The sequence below is a fragment of the Helicoverpa armigera genome, chromosome 21, assembly GCF_030705265.1.
Source record: "Helicoverpa armigera isolate CAAS_96S chromosome 21, ASM3070526v1, whole genome shotgun sequence".
Lineage (NCBI taxonomy): Eukaryota > Metazoa > Arthropoda > Insecta > Lepidoptera > Noctuidae > Helicoverpa > Helicoverpa armigera.
Genome location: NC_087140.1, coordinates 6,424,506 through 6,443,320, shown reverse-complemented (window position 1 = coordinate 6,443,320; position 18,815 = coordinate 6,424,506). Strand labels below are relative to the sequence as shown.

The 18,815-nt window shown below is 36.8% G+C and overlaps 2 protein-coding genes across 2 annotated transcripts; both read left to right on the top strand.

The window, feature by feature from the left end:
* The first annotated feature begins 59 nt into the window (after positions 1 to 59).
* Positions 60 to 11,864, top strand: LOC110383054 (sideroflexin-1-3). Its single transcript, XM_064040077.1, has 10 exons — positions 60 to 321; positions 2,017 to 2,069; positions 2,589 to 2,744; positions 3,735 to 3,889; positions 4,619 to 4,736; positions 5,071 to 5,146; positions 7,347 to 7,432; positions 8,015 to 8,142; positions 8,729 to 8,913; positions 9,314 to 11,864. The coding sequence occupies exons 3-10, from the start codon at positions 2,599 to 2,601 to the stop codon at positions 9,371 to 9,373; spliced, it is 954 nt and encodes a 317-aa protein (XP_063896147.1). The 5' UTR covers positions 60 to 321; positions 2,017 to 2,069; positions 2,589 to 2,598; the 3' UTR covers positions 9,374 to 11,864.
* A 333-nt stretch (positions 11,865 to 12,197) lies between these two features.
* LOC110383057 (sideroflexin-3) lies at positions 12,198 to 18,167 on the top strand. Its single transcript, XM_064040209.1, has 9 exons — positions 12,198 to 12,345; positions 12,456 to 12,624; positions 13,103 to 13,257; positions 13,615 to 13,732; positions 13,972 to 14,047; positions 14,124 to 14,209; positions 14,454 to 14,581; positions 15,678 to 15,862; positions 15,944 to 18,167. Exons 2-9 carry the CDS (start codon positions 12,467 to 12,469, stop codon positions 16,001 to 16,003), a joined length of 966 nt encoding a protein of 321 aa, XP_063896279.1. The 5' UTR covers positions 12,198 to 12,345; positions 12,456 to 12,466; the 3' UTR covers positions 16,004 to 18,167.
* Positions 18,168 to 18,815: the final 648 nt, after the last annotated feature.

Here is an 18,815-nt window from a genome sequence, read left to right as displayed (position 1 = left end):
TATTATGGATTTTAAAATTAATGGGTACGTTTCGTAAAGGAAAACTAGCAACCCAGCGTTAAAGTATTGAACCAATGCGGGGTTCGAATGAATTGATTTTTACGTCACCATTCAAGTGTTTGCCAGGGCGCAACATTTAAACAGGCACCTTAAAGAATTTGCCGAAAAAGTGATACATCATAATGCATGTGACGACTTCATCGTAGATATAAAATATTTTGTAACGCTTTGGATATTGTGATTTTTTATTGAGCTTATAATACATAATAAACAGTGAACGTGTGTGGAGGTTTAATAAGTGTTAAATAATCGATGAAAACGGTAAGACCTATAAACCTTTTTTCATGTATTAATTACAGCTTATATTAAAAAAAAAGTTACGCAACTGTCATCCTGAAAAGTTACGTTGGACATGAGATAAAATTATTTGTTAAGTTATTATTAATCAGCATCTTACAATGATAATGGTCGGCGCGTTATTTTCAGAGAAGTAACTCGTTACAAAGCTGATAAGGAGTCGTAGGTCATTTTTATTAATTGTATCGTATAATAGTTGCGTTAATTTCAATATATTATGTTTGCCCATCTATATTTGCATACAAAAGAGTAAAATACATTCACCCTGAATTTGTACTCAACTTAGAATTTATTAAATTGCAATTAACATTTGCAAATTTTTCGGAACACTGACGCACTTAAGTTTGCGATAGTTGTAAATTTGATATACCTAAACGCCAAATTAACATTAACTAAACACGTAGTAAATAGATAATAGGAAATATATAAAGTAAAAGTGTGATTGTTTGCATTGAGTAGCCTCCGAAACTACAGAACCAATATTTTTTTTACGCTACACTTTCGCCGGGTGGCATAGGCTATATTTTATCCGGGCAAAGGAACAAGTTCCCACGGGACATGGGTTCTGCGGAAAACAGCCAGTAACATGACAACTTTTTAATGCGTACAATGTTACGTAAAGTTTGAAATTTTCACGTTTGCAATTTTAAACACAGCTTGCAGTAAATCCATACTAACGCATATCAAGATAATGAATGTTTATCTGCACTGATTTGTATGATATCGTCATGTTACGATGTAGATATAATATCCAAGATTTTTACGACTCTGATTACGAAGAATCAACTTTTACTGCCATTTCAGTCTTTAATTAGAATGAATTAGGTCTGATCTCACATAATCTGCTTACTTGGTTTAGGTTCATATTTCCTATATTTCGTGATGGAGTCTATCGAAGCCTTAGAACTGCTCGCTTGCTAAACACCTGAAAAGGCCATCAGAAGTTTACCAAGCTGAAAATAAAATATGATATCTTAATCTCTTTGAAAAAATGCAATGACCATTAAGAACCCAAAGAAAATTCATACAAAATTATGTAAGTATTGTGTCACGTTATGGTACTGAATATTTTGAGCTCATCCAAGGATTTCATTACTCCATGGTAGGTAATTATTACTTTTGCACTTAACCATCTCCTGTGTAAAGTATAGTGCTGATGTTTTCATTCCCAGCGATACTTGTTATTCTGTGCGTAAGAATTTTAAGTCACCAAGAATTTAAATTGGGACTTATAAGGCGACACTTTGACCCTTTATTTTCGCGTTATTACAATTTTAAAGTTCTACCTATCGTCCTCCGACTGCTACAAAAATGTGTAAGTAGATAGGAACCTTTGAAAATATACCCAGCAGGGCCCTTAAGGGCCAAAGCCTGCAGGGTCTGCGAGATTGTTCGCGCGAGTTATCACGGCCCTGGGTTCATAAAGGTCTTCAGAAAGAACGACATGGTGGGTTTTAGTCAGTACTATGAGTCTTACTCTCCCTCACGCTGCACTCACAGTGGAATCGGTCATAAGATGATTATCCACAAAAAAGGAAAAGCCTACTGGATTATACATAGATAGACGCATTGCACCCATATTGTGTAAGGCCGTGGTTGGTCAACATTTAAAAGTATCTAATTTTTTTCGAAAAGTAACTCATTTTACTTTTTTTTCAGAATGTACTAGTGAAAACCCAACGTAACTACCTCTAAATTAAAAAAAAAAATAGGTAAGTTGAAATTTGTCATAAGTATAGGTACGATAAAATTACACCGACGTGCATACAATTCAATCTCCGACCAACCAAATCTCTCTCTCAATCTATCATGAAATTTAGTTTATTTTGATGTCCCACGGAAATCCTTGAAAGTCTATCAACGATAACAATAATAAATCCTTGCCTTCTGTGTACAAGTATTAAAATTATCTAATTGCTTGCCTTATCAGAAGTCAAACACAAACATTTTTAATTACTGTTGAGAAACCGTATGATTGAGATAAAAACGCTCAGAAACTGTTATTAATTATATTTATGTTATTGCTTTACGAACATTGCTATCTAAGGAATGATTGAAACATTTATTGTATTTCGTGTGTTTTGATTTTTCTCATGTATCACAATTTTCTGTGGCCTTTAAAAACTCCTATGTCCTGATACGCTTAATTCTGAAAAATAAAGCAACAAAGCCACATATCTTGACGATTCTACTTCCCAGCCATATTCAGTATTTTTTCATTTGATTTTCAGCAAAATTACAATGTCGATAAACTTGGACAAGCCGAGGTTTGACCAGAAGACGTATTGGGGTCGCGCCAAGCATTTCGTTCTGCTCACCAATCCAATAAATGCATTCGCTTCTGACAAACAGCTCAATGAAGCTAAGAAGATCGTCGACGAGTTCAGGTAAGTTCAAATTTAAAGAAAGTATCGGATTAAGCAGGGGCCCATAGTAGGAAGACTTTAGTACCAGGCTTCCATACGCGTTTAAAAATTAGGTAAGGCTGGGCCCCTCTGCCTTCTAGGTCTCAAAGCAAAGCAAGAGACGGAGCTCTCGGAAACGGCTCCTCTAAGTAGCTACCTACATACTTAGGTATTAATCCAGCACTACCCTAACACAGTAAAATCTTAAAAATTGGTTAATGAGAATGTTTTTCACTTTATCATCTCTTGAAAATAAATTCATCGGTGCCCTCAATTTCTCTAAGCTGTAACTCCTAGAAAACAATACCAAATACTTTTCTTCATTAAAGATTCTTCGCGAAAACAAATGAGGATAATAATATGCAAACAGAATATTCCATTAGAATAGATTAGAGCACATTGATAAGGGTACAAAACGATATTTGTTTAGCAAAACAATTGAGCGCCGGCGCGCGTCTTTTGCGAACATTGTTTGTAAAATATCTGTGGGCCGACTGTTTTGCTCACAATGACATTATGATATTGCGAACAAGATATCTGTTTTGTCGACTTCTGAAGTGCTGAAGTTATTTTATGAATGTTTATTAGGTACTTTTAGAACGTATTGTCTACTGAAAAATATTAGAAATAACTCAATTACTGGAAAAGTTATTGTATAACCAACCTATCTCTACTAAAAATCTGGCCAGGGGTGCTTATGTTACCCCCACTTTTAGTCAGCTTATACTTATCTAAGGGCGCGGTTCTCTCATCTTCTTGAACATTCTCTTATAATTTGTATTAACCAGACACTATACCCAAAAATGAGAAACTAATGATGTGAATGTTACTTGAAAAAATATACCCGGTGAGAGAGCACACTGCAGTGCCCTATTATGATGACAAGTTTTCCATAAAATCTTCAGTGTATAACAATAAAACATAATTATTTAAGTACCTAATTGAACATTGTTTATACCCATTGTCCAACAGGAAAACAAGAGTTATGCCCTCCGGTTACGACGAAGATAAACTATGGGCCACCAAATATCTATACGACAGCGCGTTCCACCCCGACACTGGGGAGAAGATGATCAGGATCGGTCGCATGTCTGCGCAGGCGCCGATGAACACACTCATTACTGGCTGTAAGTAGCTCGCACCTACTTTCTTCTTCTCCTTCTTGTATATTCCCAAGTTATTTTGGAGTCGGCGTAATTTGTTTTTTTCTTCCATTTCTCTGCCAGACTTCATAATTACATCTGCGCCCTTCGTATTAATGTCTTCTTTGAGACAGACAATCTTTTCTTCGGTCTACCTCTGCTTCTCCATCCTTCTACATTCATACTTAACACACTCTTTGTGACATGCGCTTTATTTTACACCTCAAGACAATTCCGAATATCATCATCAGTCAATTCTTTCTATCTAGTTTTTAAGTCAATTTGCTGCGCTCTAACAGCGTAATGTATACCTACGATCTTCTCCCTCCTGCCCTGTTCCGAATTTTATTTGGGGTAGACGCAATATGTCATTCTCTTCCATTTTACCCTAACACTCGTCATACTGACACTCACTCCCTTCTTATTCATGTTATCTTTCAGGCAATCCATCCATCTTTTCTTAGGTCTTCCTCTTCCTCTCCATCCATCTACATTCATGCTTAGCAGACACTTTGTTGCATGCGTATCATCCCTCCTCATTACATGCCCATACCATGACAACCTACTTCTCATCTTTTCTGTAACTGGCGCTAATGTATACCTTAGATAAAGATGCATTTCTGTAACAAGCAAGATTCATTTTGCAATAAATATGTATATATGTATGAGGATGAGGATGAGATATGTATGTAGGTATATGTATATATTTTTCAGGCATGATAACATTCTACAAGACGACTCCGTCCATCATTTTCTGGCAGTGGACCAATCAGACGTTTAACGCTCTGGTAAATTACACAAACCGTTCGGGAGATGCACCTCTTAGTTCTAAGTAAGTTTTCGTTCCTTAGGTATACTTACTTTGTTTTATATGAATCTTCATCTGTTCAAACCTTTTTTAACATCAACAAGTTCTAAGGATTTTGGAGTGACTATCCTTCTGAACCCTTCGACCCAATTACCCGGGCAACCCGATGAGACCCTTGGTAAGACTCAACCAGACCGATCGTCCTTTCTGGCTTTTACAGTTAAATTTTACGTACTTCAAGATATCAAACTTTCAAAATACTGTGCCTTATGATACATGATGATTACCCAAGCATAATCATTTTACTTTTAAAAATCTGCCTTCATCATTGTCGTGATCACGTACTTTTCTTTTGCAGACAATTATTAGCGTCCTATTGCGCTGCGTGTGGTGGTGCCCTAACTACTGCTCTATACCTCAACAGCAAAGTTAAGGTAAGAAGATACTTCTTCAATAATTACCTTCTCATACAGTAAGAGTCTGGTTAAATACAAATGCATCAACCGGCCATAAAGCATAGATGACCGTACAATAGAGAAAACTGATGATGCCATTTGGATCCTTTTACATTCTCTATATTCTATCGTGATTGCTTTCTGAATTGTGTAAAGAAGCATAAAAATTACAGATCATTATAAATACTTTAAATCCAATAAAATCACAGCGTCCTATTATTTCATGTAATCTTTCCCCCAATAAATCTTTACACCGGTGTATTACCTTATCAACAGAACTGTTTATCTTATATTTTTCAACGTTATCTACTATTTCGGTATCGCGAACACTTCCATTATTTGTGGCTACGTCACGGAGGTGTGTCTTATCGTTTAGGAAAAACGTGATGTGACTATGTTTGCTTACAAACACGCCTTGTAGAAAATTTGTTTTGATGGAAACGTCATGCGTAGTTGTTTGAGTAGAATGGTGAGTTATTTTTAGAAGATACGCAGTTGTCTATGGAGAATGATGGGTGGGCATAGGTGATATTCTTGATACGGTATTTTCCCACACCATCAGAATTAGCTGGTCTTTTGCAGATTTCCCTTGATTCTGTAAATATATTGGTCTAGCCATGATGGCTTCGCTCTGTCTAGATGGGGAACTTGCAGGATTTTCAGCAAATTATTCCTGAAAGGCATTTCCTTTTTATTCTAAGGCAAAACAAGGCATAGATATAGGTAGGTAAGGCACCTGATAAAGATAGTCTTCTCTTTTATAATGTGTACTGGGATAATGCTGTCAGATATTTACGTCATTTGAAAAGCCGAAGGCTGCCCCAAGTTTGCTTGATAACTATGTAAGTACATGAATGACTATTGCGTCTGTTCATCCATATTTTCTTTATTTTCATGTCGGTGATAAAGATTTTTTTTTATCTAAATCGGTAATTATCATAATTGTTACGATGTTTTGTAATCACAATGATATATATAATAAAAAATACAAACACCTAAATTGAGAACCTCCTCCTTTCGTAGTTTATTCTTACTCTTCTATATTTGTTACAGACTTCCTCTTTATAAGGTTCTTCATTTATCCTTTTAAAATGGTAATAACTGAGGAAGAGAATCAATCAAACAGACATACCTACCTACACTCGGATATATAAAAAAAATTTACTATGAAGTAGATCTGGGGCCCGATTCTCCTAATTTTACTTTGGCGACATACGATTCACATTCGACTGCGATCCAATCACGACTCAATTACGATTGAAGCGTATGTGGCATTCCGTATTTTTTTTCTTTGAAATAAACGTTTTTATTCTTTTCTGTCATTCAATAATGAATTATTTTGTCTGCAAATGATTTACGATTGCAATATGATTGTAGTAGAGTAGAACTACCAAAATCACCAAAATAGCAGACCAATCGCAAACCAATCGAATGTCGTTGGAATACAATTGGTCTTATATTAGTAGCAGAATGGCCGATATGGTTAAAACTGCTATTGCGATCATATTGCGATTCGATTTCTAATCAATTTTGTCATGATAACTTAGGAGAATCGGGCTCCAGTTCAATTCAATCCATACAAAACAATATAGTCAGTTTCGGTCCGTGACCTATCACACGAGGCGTGCACTACAGATTTGCAACAGATACCTAATGTGTCATGAAAGTTCACTTAACGATTACATTATAATGTGAGGGTAAACAGTCAATTTACTGTTTATTTGTATTGTGGTAATGGCATGGGATGGAAAACAGCTTGACTGGTGGTAGTCATTGTTAGCAATTACGTTGCTAAGGCTAAAATTAGATATGATTTTTCAATAAATTGCCATGCTAGGCTTTATCAGAGTGAAAAAAGGCCCTAGAATGTGGTAGAAACTGCGAGGAAATGGCTAAAAATAACTACTTCATTGTATGATCTCTAAGCTAGATCTATGTAACTCCTGTCGGGGCTGCGGGATTGTTCGAAAGAGCTATCTACCTAACTCTGGTACATCAAGGACTAAAGAAGGAACATGGTAGGGTTTTAGTTTTATTCAATAAGAGTCTGACACTCCCTCATGCCACACCCACTACGGGAGGTGTCATTTGACGATTTCCCATAAAAAAATATCTAGGTATCCGTATCCGCCAAACACTGATCCAGTTGCTACATTCAACCCTTTCAACTTATTTCTAGGGCATGAACCCACTGTACGCGCGACTGGTACCGTTCGCGGCTGTCTGCGGCGCTAACTTCATCAATATACCCATGATGAGGAGCAAGTGAGTATTTTTCGACATTCCAATGTTATTCAGTCTATACATACAGTACATTCAGTACATACATATTCCAATTATTAATTAGCCTGAACTGTCCCATTGCTGAGCAAAGGCCTCCCCACTTCGTCTCCACACCTGTCGATCCTTCGATCTCCCACAAATCATGGTTGTAGGCTTCCAGGTCGTCGTGCCATCTTTTGCGGGGTCTACCTCGTCTATGGTGGCCGCCTTGTGGTATCCACTGAAAAGATATTCCAATGTTGTTCTAAATTAATTCCTCCATTCCAATGCCATCCAGTTAACATGAATTGCATGACGTATTATGTAGGGAAGGTAGGTAATTTACATGGTGAGTATCTTTTAACAGAATTTTGATAACTTCTATACAAGTAAACTCTTCCTTCAGGTCCAGGTATTTTATAGGAATGCGGGGATATAAATTAGGGGATGGTTACAAGCAGACATTGTGATCTTTTTAATGATGTCCCCAGATGCTCTTCAATTCTATCGCTCAGGTCTCCTTAACTCTTCAAACAAAATTAATTAAATTAAATAGCTTAGTAACCGATATTTTCTCTGTTCCAGTGAGATCCTAAACGGCACCCCGGTGTACACACCGGACGGGCAGCGCGTGGGCGACTCCCGGGTGGCGGCCTGCACCGGCATACTGCTCGTCTGCATCTCACGAGTCGGCATGGCACTGCCTGGCATGAGTGAGTGTTTGTTCTATTGTTGCTGAACGGCACCCCGGTGTACACACCGGACGGGCAGCGCGTGGGCGACTCCCGGGTGGCGGCCTGCACCGGCATACTGCTCGTCTGCATCTCACGAGTCGGCATGGCACTGCCTGGCATGAGTGAGTATTGTTTCAGAAGCTATAGGTTTATCTTCAGTCTGATGCCGTGATAAGGTCTACGATTAAGGTTAATAATATCTCCCGGAGCCTTTTCCCAACTATGTTGGGGTCGGATTCCAGTCTAACCGGATAGGATGCAGTTGAGTATCAGTGTTATAAATTAAGGTTAAAATAGTGGTACCTAGTTGTAAAAGTAACTTGCTCACGAATTTGATCGATAGAAATGTCCAATATTTTTTTATTCCATCTAAGAAATTGGTTTAATGTTGATTGCACTGATGTAAGGCACAGTTAGCCCAAATGTGATCAATTCTTAGTTACATCTTGGCGGGAAGACATTTCTTCCCGCACCAAATAAGAAGTGATTATAAAAATATGCCTTCCATTTTGAAAAATGTGTTTTCTTTAAAAGCTCCTTCTCACTATCCCCTTTACCTCCACAGCTCTAGTGCCAATGATAACAAACGCAGCGATCCAAAGGCGTCTATTCGCGCCGACATCATTAGCCATCGTCCCTCTGCAACTGTCTCTCGTCTGTCTGTGCGTCACGTTCGCCACTCCACTGTGCTGCGCCTTCTTCGAGCAGCAAGCTAACATTAGTATCAATACTGTTGAAAGTCATATAAAGGTTAGTGAAAATTTTTTGGGACTCATTCTATGGCTGTAATATTTGGGTCCAAATTTTAATGTAACAAAGTTTTCTTCCGAGGCCATCATCATCTGCCTAATAAAACTATGTTGTGGTCGGCTTCTACTCTAACCGGGTGCAACTGAGTACCAGCTTTTTACATAGAGCGATTACCTATCTGACCTCCTCAACCCAGTTACCTGGGCAACCGGGGCAACGCAACCCGTTTTCTTAAGTCCAAATAAAAAAAAATGTAATAAGATGCAGAATCCATTAGTTTGCCTAATTTGAAAGTGATCTGTATAGTTTTCTAGTTTTCTATTTGAATTCTCAGCCAAACCTGACATCAAGTCATCTACATAAAACAAACATATTCTTCAATATTTTTCTGTTTCAACAGGAAACCGCCCTAAAGATATCTCCTACGACAACTTCATTGTACTACAACAAGGGTTTGTAAGCAGCTAACGAGAAATGTTAATTTGTAACAATAAGTATATATTAAATAGTGTGTAGCTGTGAGCCGTATCAAACACTGCCTAACGTACAAAAAATCCGCATCAGCATTTAACTAAAATAAACATATATTGGGTGTCCCTTGAAGTAGTTATTTATGTACCATTTATGTTCTAAAGTTAGTAAATGACCCTTATTTAAAAATAATAGGGGTTAACACGGGATACTATAGACAAAGTGGTCATATATTTTTAAGCCAATCGCGAAAGTTGAAAAATTTTAATGGTAAATGACCCTGTCCATTTGATCCATACTTCGAGGGAGCCCATTTATAGGTAGAATCAACATCATAAAGATGGGAACACTCAGGGTAATCGATGATGAATTATGTCGGTACAAACCACGGAGTGAGAAAAGATGAGCGAAGGTGCCATAATGCACATGGGCAGGCGCCTTTACCTGTAGAGGGGGCATGACCAAAACGAGTTAGGTACTAGCGAACCAACGAGGCGTTCGGGTTCTTTGAGACATCTGACAACGATTTTGAATATTAGAAAATGTTCGGGTCCAAAGAAGGCGTATAAGAGCGCGGACAGGAAGGTTCCTCGTCCCCAGAACACCCGCATTTTGGAGCCCTTCACAGATTTTCCGTTATAGCACCTCCGCTAGTTATTTTTTTCTCCGTGGTTGAAGCGAATGTCAACGATTTACCCTCAGTATTATCATCTTTAATGACCCTGAGTTTACAAATAGAGACCTTTCCAAAAGGACCATATAAAGTTCTTCATCCCTGCCATTATTATAGATTCTAGAATGAGCTTATTGGTGATCAATCCTAGAGATTTATGAAAAGCATTTGAAGGCACAGAAAAAATCAAAATTGCAAGTATGTAAAGTCAATTATTTAGATCAGGAATAAATATAACTTCGGAATAAAAAATAAGGCCAGGAAACAATGTTTGGAATGGCGACGTTTGTGACTCTAAACGCCTATATTAAAAAGGGGGTGTCACGACGACTATATTTTCTTTTTCTTCTCCTGATAACCTGTCTATATACATTTTTGTTTATTTCGTAACTTAGTAACATCAGTTTTATCATGTTCAAGTTTTTCTTTTATATAAATATTGTATTGTATAGTTATAAATTAGTTCAACTTGTGGCCTCTTTTCCATAAGACACACTCTTTGGAATTGAACCGTGCACCTATCTATTGACGTTTCGTAAGAACTTGTAATAGGACTAGTGAAATAAAAACCTTTGTCTCGACTTTTTCTTTGATACAACTTGTATTTACTATTTTGAGTTAATTTGAATTTTTGACTATACCTATATCTTTGGTGATCTAAAAGATCGAAAAGATATAATGTATCTTATGTATTAGGGACAATAACAATAATTTTGATGGAGGTATAGACAACAGAAGTAGGTAAGTAGACCTTTTCTTGTCTATTGTTGATGTGATTTAAATAATTCCGAATGACGCTAACTTGTTATAATTATCTAGTTTTTAAGACAATGTTTGTTTTTTGTATAAAATAAAGACGTTTATATTACTTGTTGAAGAGGCTTATGATATATTTCATTACTGCCAAATGGTTATGCTTGAGCTTTTACATTGCCCAGCAGTTAAATGGCACAGCAAATTATATAAATATATATTATGCTTAAATGAAACTTTCCAACAATTGTTAATATTATTTTTTTAATGTTATTTTTTTCATTTTTAAGTTCTACACTGTTTACAACAATGTATATTATGAACTATAATTTCCAAAGTGTTTTGCTTTTGATAGAATTTTATTTACTTTTTTATGGTTATTGAAGAATTGACGAGGGCGATAGGTTGATAGATTGTAAGATGCTGTTCATGAAAAGAAATTTCAATATACCGCAGTATTTTTGTTACGACAATATGTGTATGATGTAAAGTTACCGAAAAGCTATATCTTTTTCTTCTTTGCGTTAGACCCAAACCGAGCAAAATATTGTACCTATGACATAAATCAAATTATATAACCATTTCTTTTTGTGACCAGCTTTATAAAGCTCAATGTTTAGATCAAGTTATTTAGTCGCCTCTCCGATCTGAATTCTATGGAGGGAGGAATTATCATTAAATAATTATTAATTATTTTAGCAATATCGTGCAATAACACTCCAAATATATTTTTATTTAATTTTTATTCCATTATATTGTGATGTTAATAGTAAGGAGTATATGCTGACAATAATATATTATGTAACTACATTATAGTTAAGACTATCGTAGTCATTTATTTGTAGTACTTATTATCGTTATTATGTGTAGGTAATCAGTATGGCTGCATTTTAATCATGTTATATTATTTTTTATATTTATTTATTCTGATACTGATTAAGAATTGTGTTAATACCTACAGATTATATTTTGATTAATGTTAGGATTCTTTAAGATTTAATTATTGCAATTAGCCCTTTCCTTTATTTTACAAACAATAAACGATTGCGTTACATTTTGTGATTTTATTCCCTCCTACCTTTACTAAAATTCTTAAAAAAGTGACGACGGAGATTTTCAAGTCCACATTCAGGATTCATGATCAATAAAAGGACACACTTCCTCATATTGTTGTTGATTGGAAGTATTACTTATTATGTTTCAGGAATGAACGATTTTATAGTATTCCGATAGATTCAAAAATTCACTACCGTTTGGTGTTCCACAAGGATCTACACTGGGGTGCTCGCTGTTCCAACTAAAGCTAAAAATGATTGAATCCTCTTTTGATGTTCACATATAAACCTCTACAGATGACAGAGTAGACAAAAAATCGTAAAAAGTCACTTTCAAAAATCGAACACTCAAATATCAGAGTATTTACAAATTATACATGCTCTAGAATATTTTTATTAGTTTTTGTAATATTGTATTTATTAATAATTTATTATATTAGATTAGCGTAATATAGCTAATCACATTTAATAAGCCCTCTGGTAAGTGCCTCTTTGCATCTCCAAAAACTTTTGTTAGAACGAACTGAGTAAGAAAAATAATGAATTTTATTTCTAAAAGGTTTAAAAAGTCTTGTATATTTTGTTTGTAGCGTAAAATACGATGGCTGCTGAAAAGGTGATAAATCTAAACGAGCCGAGATGGGACCAAAGCACGTTTGGTGGTCGAGCGAAGCATTTCATTACTCTCACAAATCCTTTGAACTGCCTGGCTACAGACTCTCAACTAGATCACGCCAAAAGTATCCTCGATGAGTATAAGTCAGTTCCATATAACAATAAGATGCTTTTTTCAATTTACTTAAAGAATACATAAAGTAGTAGCAAGGGATAGGACACACTGGAAGGAATTGGAGGAGGCCTATGCCAAAAGGCACACCGAACTTAGGGACCTCTTGTAACCCTATGTTTAGGAATAAAAGGCTATTAAATTAAATTAAATTAAAAAGTAGAGTACGATGTAGGTACCTTGTCAAAATTCATGTTAGTTTGAGAAAACTTAATGTAGGTGCCTAGTACATAAGATTTAACGCATTGAATAACCTCCTCATTTGCAGTCGAAGATCATCAACTTTGAACTTATTACCGCGAACGACAAGATGACGCCTCATATCGAATTTTAACTTATATCAAACACCAAAAAAATACATTTTATAAGTAGTTGAATTTCCCCCCTATCACTTGAAGCATTCAGCTTAAGCGGTACTTAAACTTTAAATAAAATTATTTTCATGCTAAGAAAAACTAAGAAGCTGCCTGCCGGTGTAGACGAAGATAAACTATGGGCTGCCAAATATCTCTACGACAGCGCGTTCCACCCCGACACTGGGGAGAAGATGACCAGGATAGGTCGCATGTCTGCACAGGTGCCGATGAACACAATCGTCACTGGATGTAAGTAACTGACGAAACTGGACGGCTGGCTACTTTTAGTTTTTAATTTCAAATCGCCTTAAATGACTGGGCGACTAGAAACTGGAGTTTGCGGGATGCTCTCTTAAGACTACAAAAACTTTTGCCAAACAATGATCATTATAAATTGAAGACGTTGAATGAATAACGTACCTATCCAAATTGCTGCTGCTTTGCGTAGTTAACCATTATATTTTTGCGCTCTACAAAACCTTTGGCAAACTAATTTGAACCATTAAGAACTGTGGTACGGAGAAGTGGGTGTTAAAAATCTGATAACAGTTTAGTCTGAGTATACATTGACCCGGTCTTTTACGATTTATTTTCTTCATTTACCAGGCATGATAACATTCTACAAGACGACTGCAGCTACAGTATTCTGGCAGTGGACCAATCAAACATTTAACGCTATTGTTAATTATACTAATCGTTCTGGAGACGCGGTCATCACCCCGAAGTAAGTTCAAGCTTTAATTCAGTATTTGTTCCTGATGTCACTCCGTAGGCTCCTTCTACTTGTAATTAGTGTTGCTTTACTTCGACTTCTTCTTCTTCTTAGCGTTTATCCCGTCTTGTGACGTGGTCCGCTTTCCGTATCTTCTTCTTCCACTTCGCTCTATCTTTGTTGCTTCACTTCGACTAAGTATGCTTATGTTATTCGTTGTTCAAAATTAACGATTCTATGTATTTTGCCAGGCAATTATTAGCATCTTATGTTGCGGCGTGCGGTGGTGCCTTAAGTACAGCCTTGTACCTCAAAAGTAAAGTAAAGGTACGATAAATCAAAAATCAGGAATCTAAAGCAGTTATTGTGGACTTAGTGAGTAATAATTTACGTTTGTTGCCAGTACATGAACCCGATGTACGCGCGGTTGGTGCCCTTCGCGGCTGTCTGCAGCGCTAACTTTATCAATATTCCCATGATGAGGAGCAAGTGAGTTCCAGTTTTTGTGTTGACTCTTGCTAGCTTGTAGCACTGGCGTAGCCAGTCTTACCAAAGGGTATTACGTTGCCCGGGTAACTTTGTTGAGGTGGTCAGATAGAGGTATTTACTCCGCTACAGAACCAAACTCTGAGCGTGGCCCGACACGCTCTTGGCCGATTTTTTTTTTAGAAACGTAAATGTATTCAGGTATTTAAGTATTGTGGCTACAATATTTCATTATTTTTCATGACAGTGAATTATTGCACGGAACGCCCGTATTTGCTCCGGAGGGGCAAAGAGTGGGGGATTCCAAGAAAGCAGCTCGCAAGGGAATCTTTCTTGTGTGCATATCCAGGGTGGCCATGGCTCTTCCCGGCTTTAGTACGTATCTTAACATCATGTACATCAGAAATTATTTATGTAGCTTGTCACTGCGCTCCAATGACGTTCCCTAAAACTTCATACATTTGCATAGAACATTATCATCATATCAGCAGTCAAAAAAGCCCAACTCAGTTCTGAAACTGAACCTTAAGCCATTTGAGTACACCCAATAATATCCATTTGTTAGTAGGAAGTAGGTTTAGGTTTAAGAACAACTTTATTTCTCATAAAGAATTACATAATTCACTTACTGAGAAACAATATTTTAAACTAACATAAATGATTCGAGCGCACAAAGGTAGGTACTTCTATAAAGAAATAACACAAACAAAAAGAAATAAATACACAAATGTGGGTAGATTGACAGTAAACTCAACACACAACTTTTTGAACCAAATCACAACATAGATGCATGAAGCAGGTTTGCAGACACTGGATGTGGCATTGATGGCATATTAGTATTAAGTTATTTTTCTCTTATGTTTGTATAGTATGGTTTTATTAAGTCTTTTTAGTTTACTTAGTATTTTATGTATATATATATACATTTATGTTTCCCTTTTTTTTTTTTTTTTTTTTTTGAGTTATTAGTTTCTTGATTGGTTTAATTAAGTAATTACAAATAATATTTAGTGATATAATATATTATCTATATATGTAGTAATAAGTAATCTATGTATCTTTACATGTGTTTTTCATTTTTTATCTAGTTTATGTAAATTATTTGTATGAATTAACTATGTGACTTTTTAGTAGTTTTTTAAATCGGACATATTTTTTTTCTTTTTTTATTTCTGATGGTAATTTATTATAAATTGTAACACCCTCAAACTCCAAGTTTCTTTTCCCATAGTTAGTTCTAGGTGGACGGGTAACTAAGTAACTAGCACGTCTTAGGTTGATCTTTCGGGTTTGTTGTTTAGTAACGAATTTTATGTTAGAGTGGATTTCCTTATTTAATATTTTACGTATTAGAATACACGTGTAGTATATGTACGTTTGTTTAATATTCATTATTTTTGTTTCTTCGTACACCTTTTTAGTAGATGTCCGAAGTACCTACAGTAAACTACAAAAATTCTTGCATTTGCAGCTTTCGTGCCATTGATCACGAATATTGCGGAAAATAGAAACCTGTTTTGCCGGTACCCAATGGCCGATTTGCCATTCCAAATGGCGCTAGTGTGTCTCTGTTTCACGTTCGCTACACCCCTGTGCTGCGCCTTGTTTGATCAGAAGGCCACCATGCACATCAATGATATTGAAAAGAACTTAAAGGTAACTTTTTGTCATTATATACTTTACTTAAACACTGTTCGATCGATGCCTCTAATAATTTTGTACACATTTGGTATACAGGAGGAGGCGCTTAAGATCTCTCCCAAGACGGACACAGTTTACTTCAACAAGGGTCTGTAAGGTGCAGGTGCAATGTTGAACCTTCCCAATTGGGATGGATTCCCAGTGTACCTGTACTGCTCGTCAGTCGTGTTGGTACCCATTTTTCTACGAACCCTAGCGGGAGTCGAGAGGAAAACGTGGAATGCTTTTATGCTAAGCGACTCAACCTTCATAAAAATACTCCTTATAATGCAAGTTCTCCAGTGTTTACAGATTGCTTCTTTTTAATAGTTTGCCTTTTAGAGGAAATATGATAACTGAGCCGTGCATAAAAAATCAGGCAATCACCTAATGTCAACGTTTTGATGACATTCAAATTGTGCAATAGTTATTGTTTCATCGAATTCTGAATCGAATTATCGTTATTTCGACACAAGAAACGTAGACGAGGAATGAACTGTTTTTCTATATTAGCTAAAGAAGCTAAGACCGTGGAAGTGTTTTCCTGTGCGGTCAAAAATACGCATTGTTTTGTTCTTAGTCTGCATATACCGTCTTAAACAGTAATCTTGAACGGTACTCAGGCTTTGATCATTTAAATTGGTTGCACGTTTGGATAGTCCCAATTATCCTTATCTTTTACTTTTTACCTCGCGTTTTGTGGAAATCTCTCTTTGTTATCCAGGCCCGCTCGTCTTTACCTAGCCGGCCCTAGGTAGCGACAAAAAATAGGAACATACCGTTCCATGGAAAGGAGCTCTGGTCTTAGCACGCATTAAGAAAATTGTGGGCCTCCATCTGTCGTAAGACCCTAGGGTCATGCTTATATTACCCGAGGATAAGCGGGCTATCCAAACGAAATGAAAATCTATTTTCATTCTTCAAAGAATGGCTTTGCCATTAATGGTAGTGGATTACAATCGTCGGAAGTGGTTTTAAAGTCTTTGTAGTATAAACATCCAAGTGAAACAAGGGCTAAATCTCGACCCTAATGTCAAATGAAAATCTTCTTTGCCATTTATGGAAGTGGATTACAATCGTTCTGGTTTATAGTTTCTAGGTCCATGATTCAGCTAAGAACCTATCCTGATAGGCTGATACACTTTTGCATATTGTTACATTAAGCCCTCTTTTTAACAACGCGATGTTCCGTTGCAATTGCAACGTATATCTGCCCGTTGTGTTAACAAACATGGCTACACTTTATTATTGAATACTGTGCGTTGGTCCCTCGCCTATCATAAAAATCGGGCCGTTGTCCGTTCTCGTTAACTTCCCTTAAAACTAGAATTTAAACTACAGAGGTAGAGGAAACATACAGCCAAATCAAAATGAGAGATCAGAAACTTTATTTGACCATAATGACAAATGATAATCCATCTACTCTTTTTTGCCATCAATGGAAGTGGACAAAAATGGAAGTGCTCTGGAATACAGTTCTTACGTACCTATAGTTCGGTTCAGAGTTCATAATTTTGTAAGTTTTAATGATTTTAATTTTTAAACCCCGAAGCAAAAAGAAGGGTGGCGTAAGTTTGACGTGACTGCCTGTGGCGTCGTAGCTCCCGAACGGATAAAGCGATTTCAATATAGCTTTAAAAGTAATTTATGTCCGAGTGCTCTGAAACATGTTTGATGAAAACAGGTTGAACCGTTGAAAATTATTGAGGTAGGGATGAAAGTGGGGAATCCGAATGTCGGAATAAATACTCGAATGGGGTATCAAAAGAAAGGTCATCGGTCACAGTTCCCCTGTTTCACTCCCTACAACTCTCAAACGGCTATATCAATTTTCATCAAACATGTCTTAGAAGTCAAATCTTCTTTGATACAAAAAAACTGAATTGAAATAATACTTGCTTAGCCCGTTCGGGAGCTGCTACGCCACAAACGGACACGTAAAGCCTATACCGCCCCTCTTTTTGCTCCGGTGGTTAAAAATAGTAAAATATGTCGCGTTGGGGGACCGTGAAAACAAAACATGATTAGGTGCGGTCTCCCAACGTGACGTATATTTTTTAATTTTTTAAGGTAAGTTTAAGGTTTTTGTGTCGGGGGTTTTAAATTTTTTAATTTATATACAGTGTTATTTACTTCAATGTTTTCAAAAAAAATGCTAAGAATGGATTTCACCATTAGTCAAATGAGGGATTTAAGTTATAAATAGAATGGTGCAATCCACCCTTAGTAGGTACACCAGATTGTTTTAATTTATGAATAAATTATCACGATTGAGTCGAAAGTCATTGTTTTATTGATCGCTGCTTTTTACCCTGAAAGAATGACGTATAATTTCACTATTTCCCGTCCACAGTTTCACCCGCGTCCCGAGGGAGCTTCCTGTCCTCAAATTCGTTATTTTCAGGCTGCCCACTCACTCCCGATAATCGGTTACCGATTTTTTATAGAAGAGAAAAATAGAGCACACTGATAGCGATAGGGCAAAGCACACGGCCTACAAAAAGTCAGTCAGAAAATCCTAGAAACGGCCCGATTATCTGTCCTCCAAAAGTCTGACGTACCTTCTCCAGCGATTGAAACGCAACGTTCTAATCGTTGCCTAGATACGGGAAGAAAACAACTGAAAACTTCCTGGGCCTACATTCAAGGCGTATAGGCGATAAGCCAGTCTCATGGGATATCGATAACCAGGTACACGTAGCGATGTCACGCTGGCGTAATTATCGTTTATCTTATCGCACATCCCAATTATCGTATCGTCGTGATTGCTCGATGATAGTGGGACCCACAGTGAGCCTCGAGCGCTGGGGTTGGGGTGAGCGACTTTATCATAGTGCCAACGCTGCTTTTATTGTGCCTAAACCATAGTACTTAATCAAACGGTAGTGGGCTCTGAAATCTATGAGCCTATAGGAAAACCTTCTTTGTT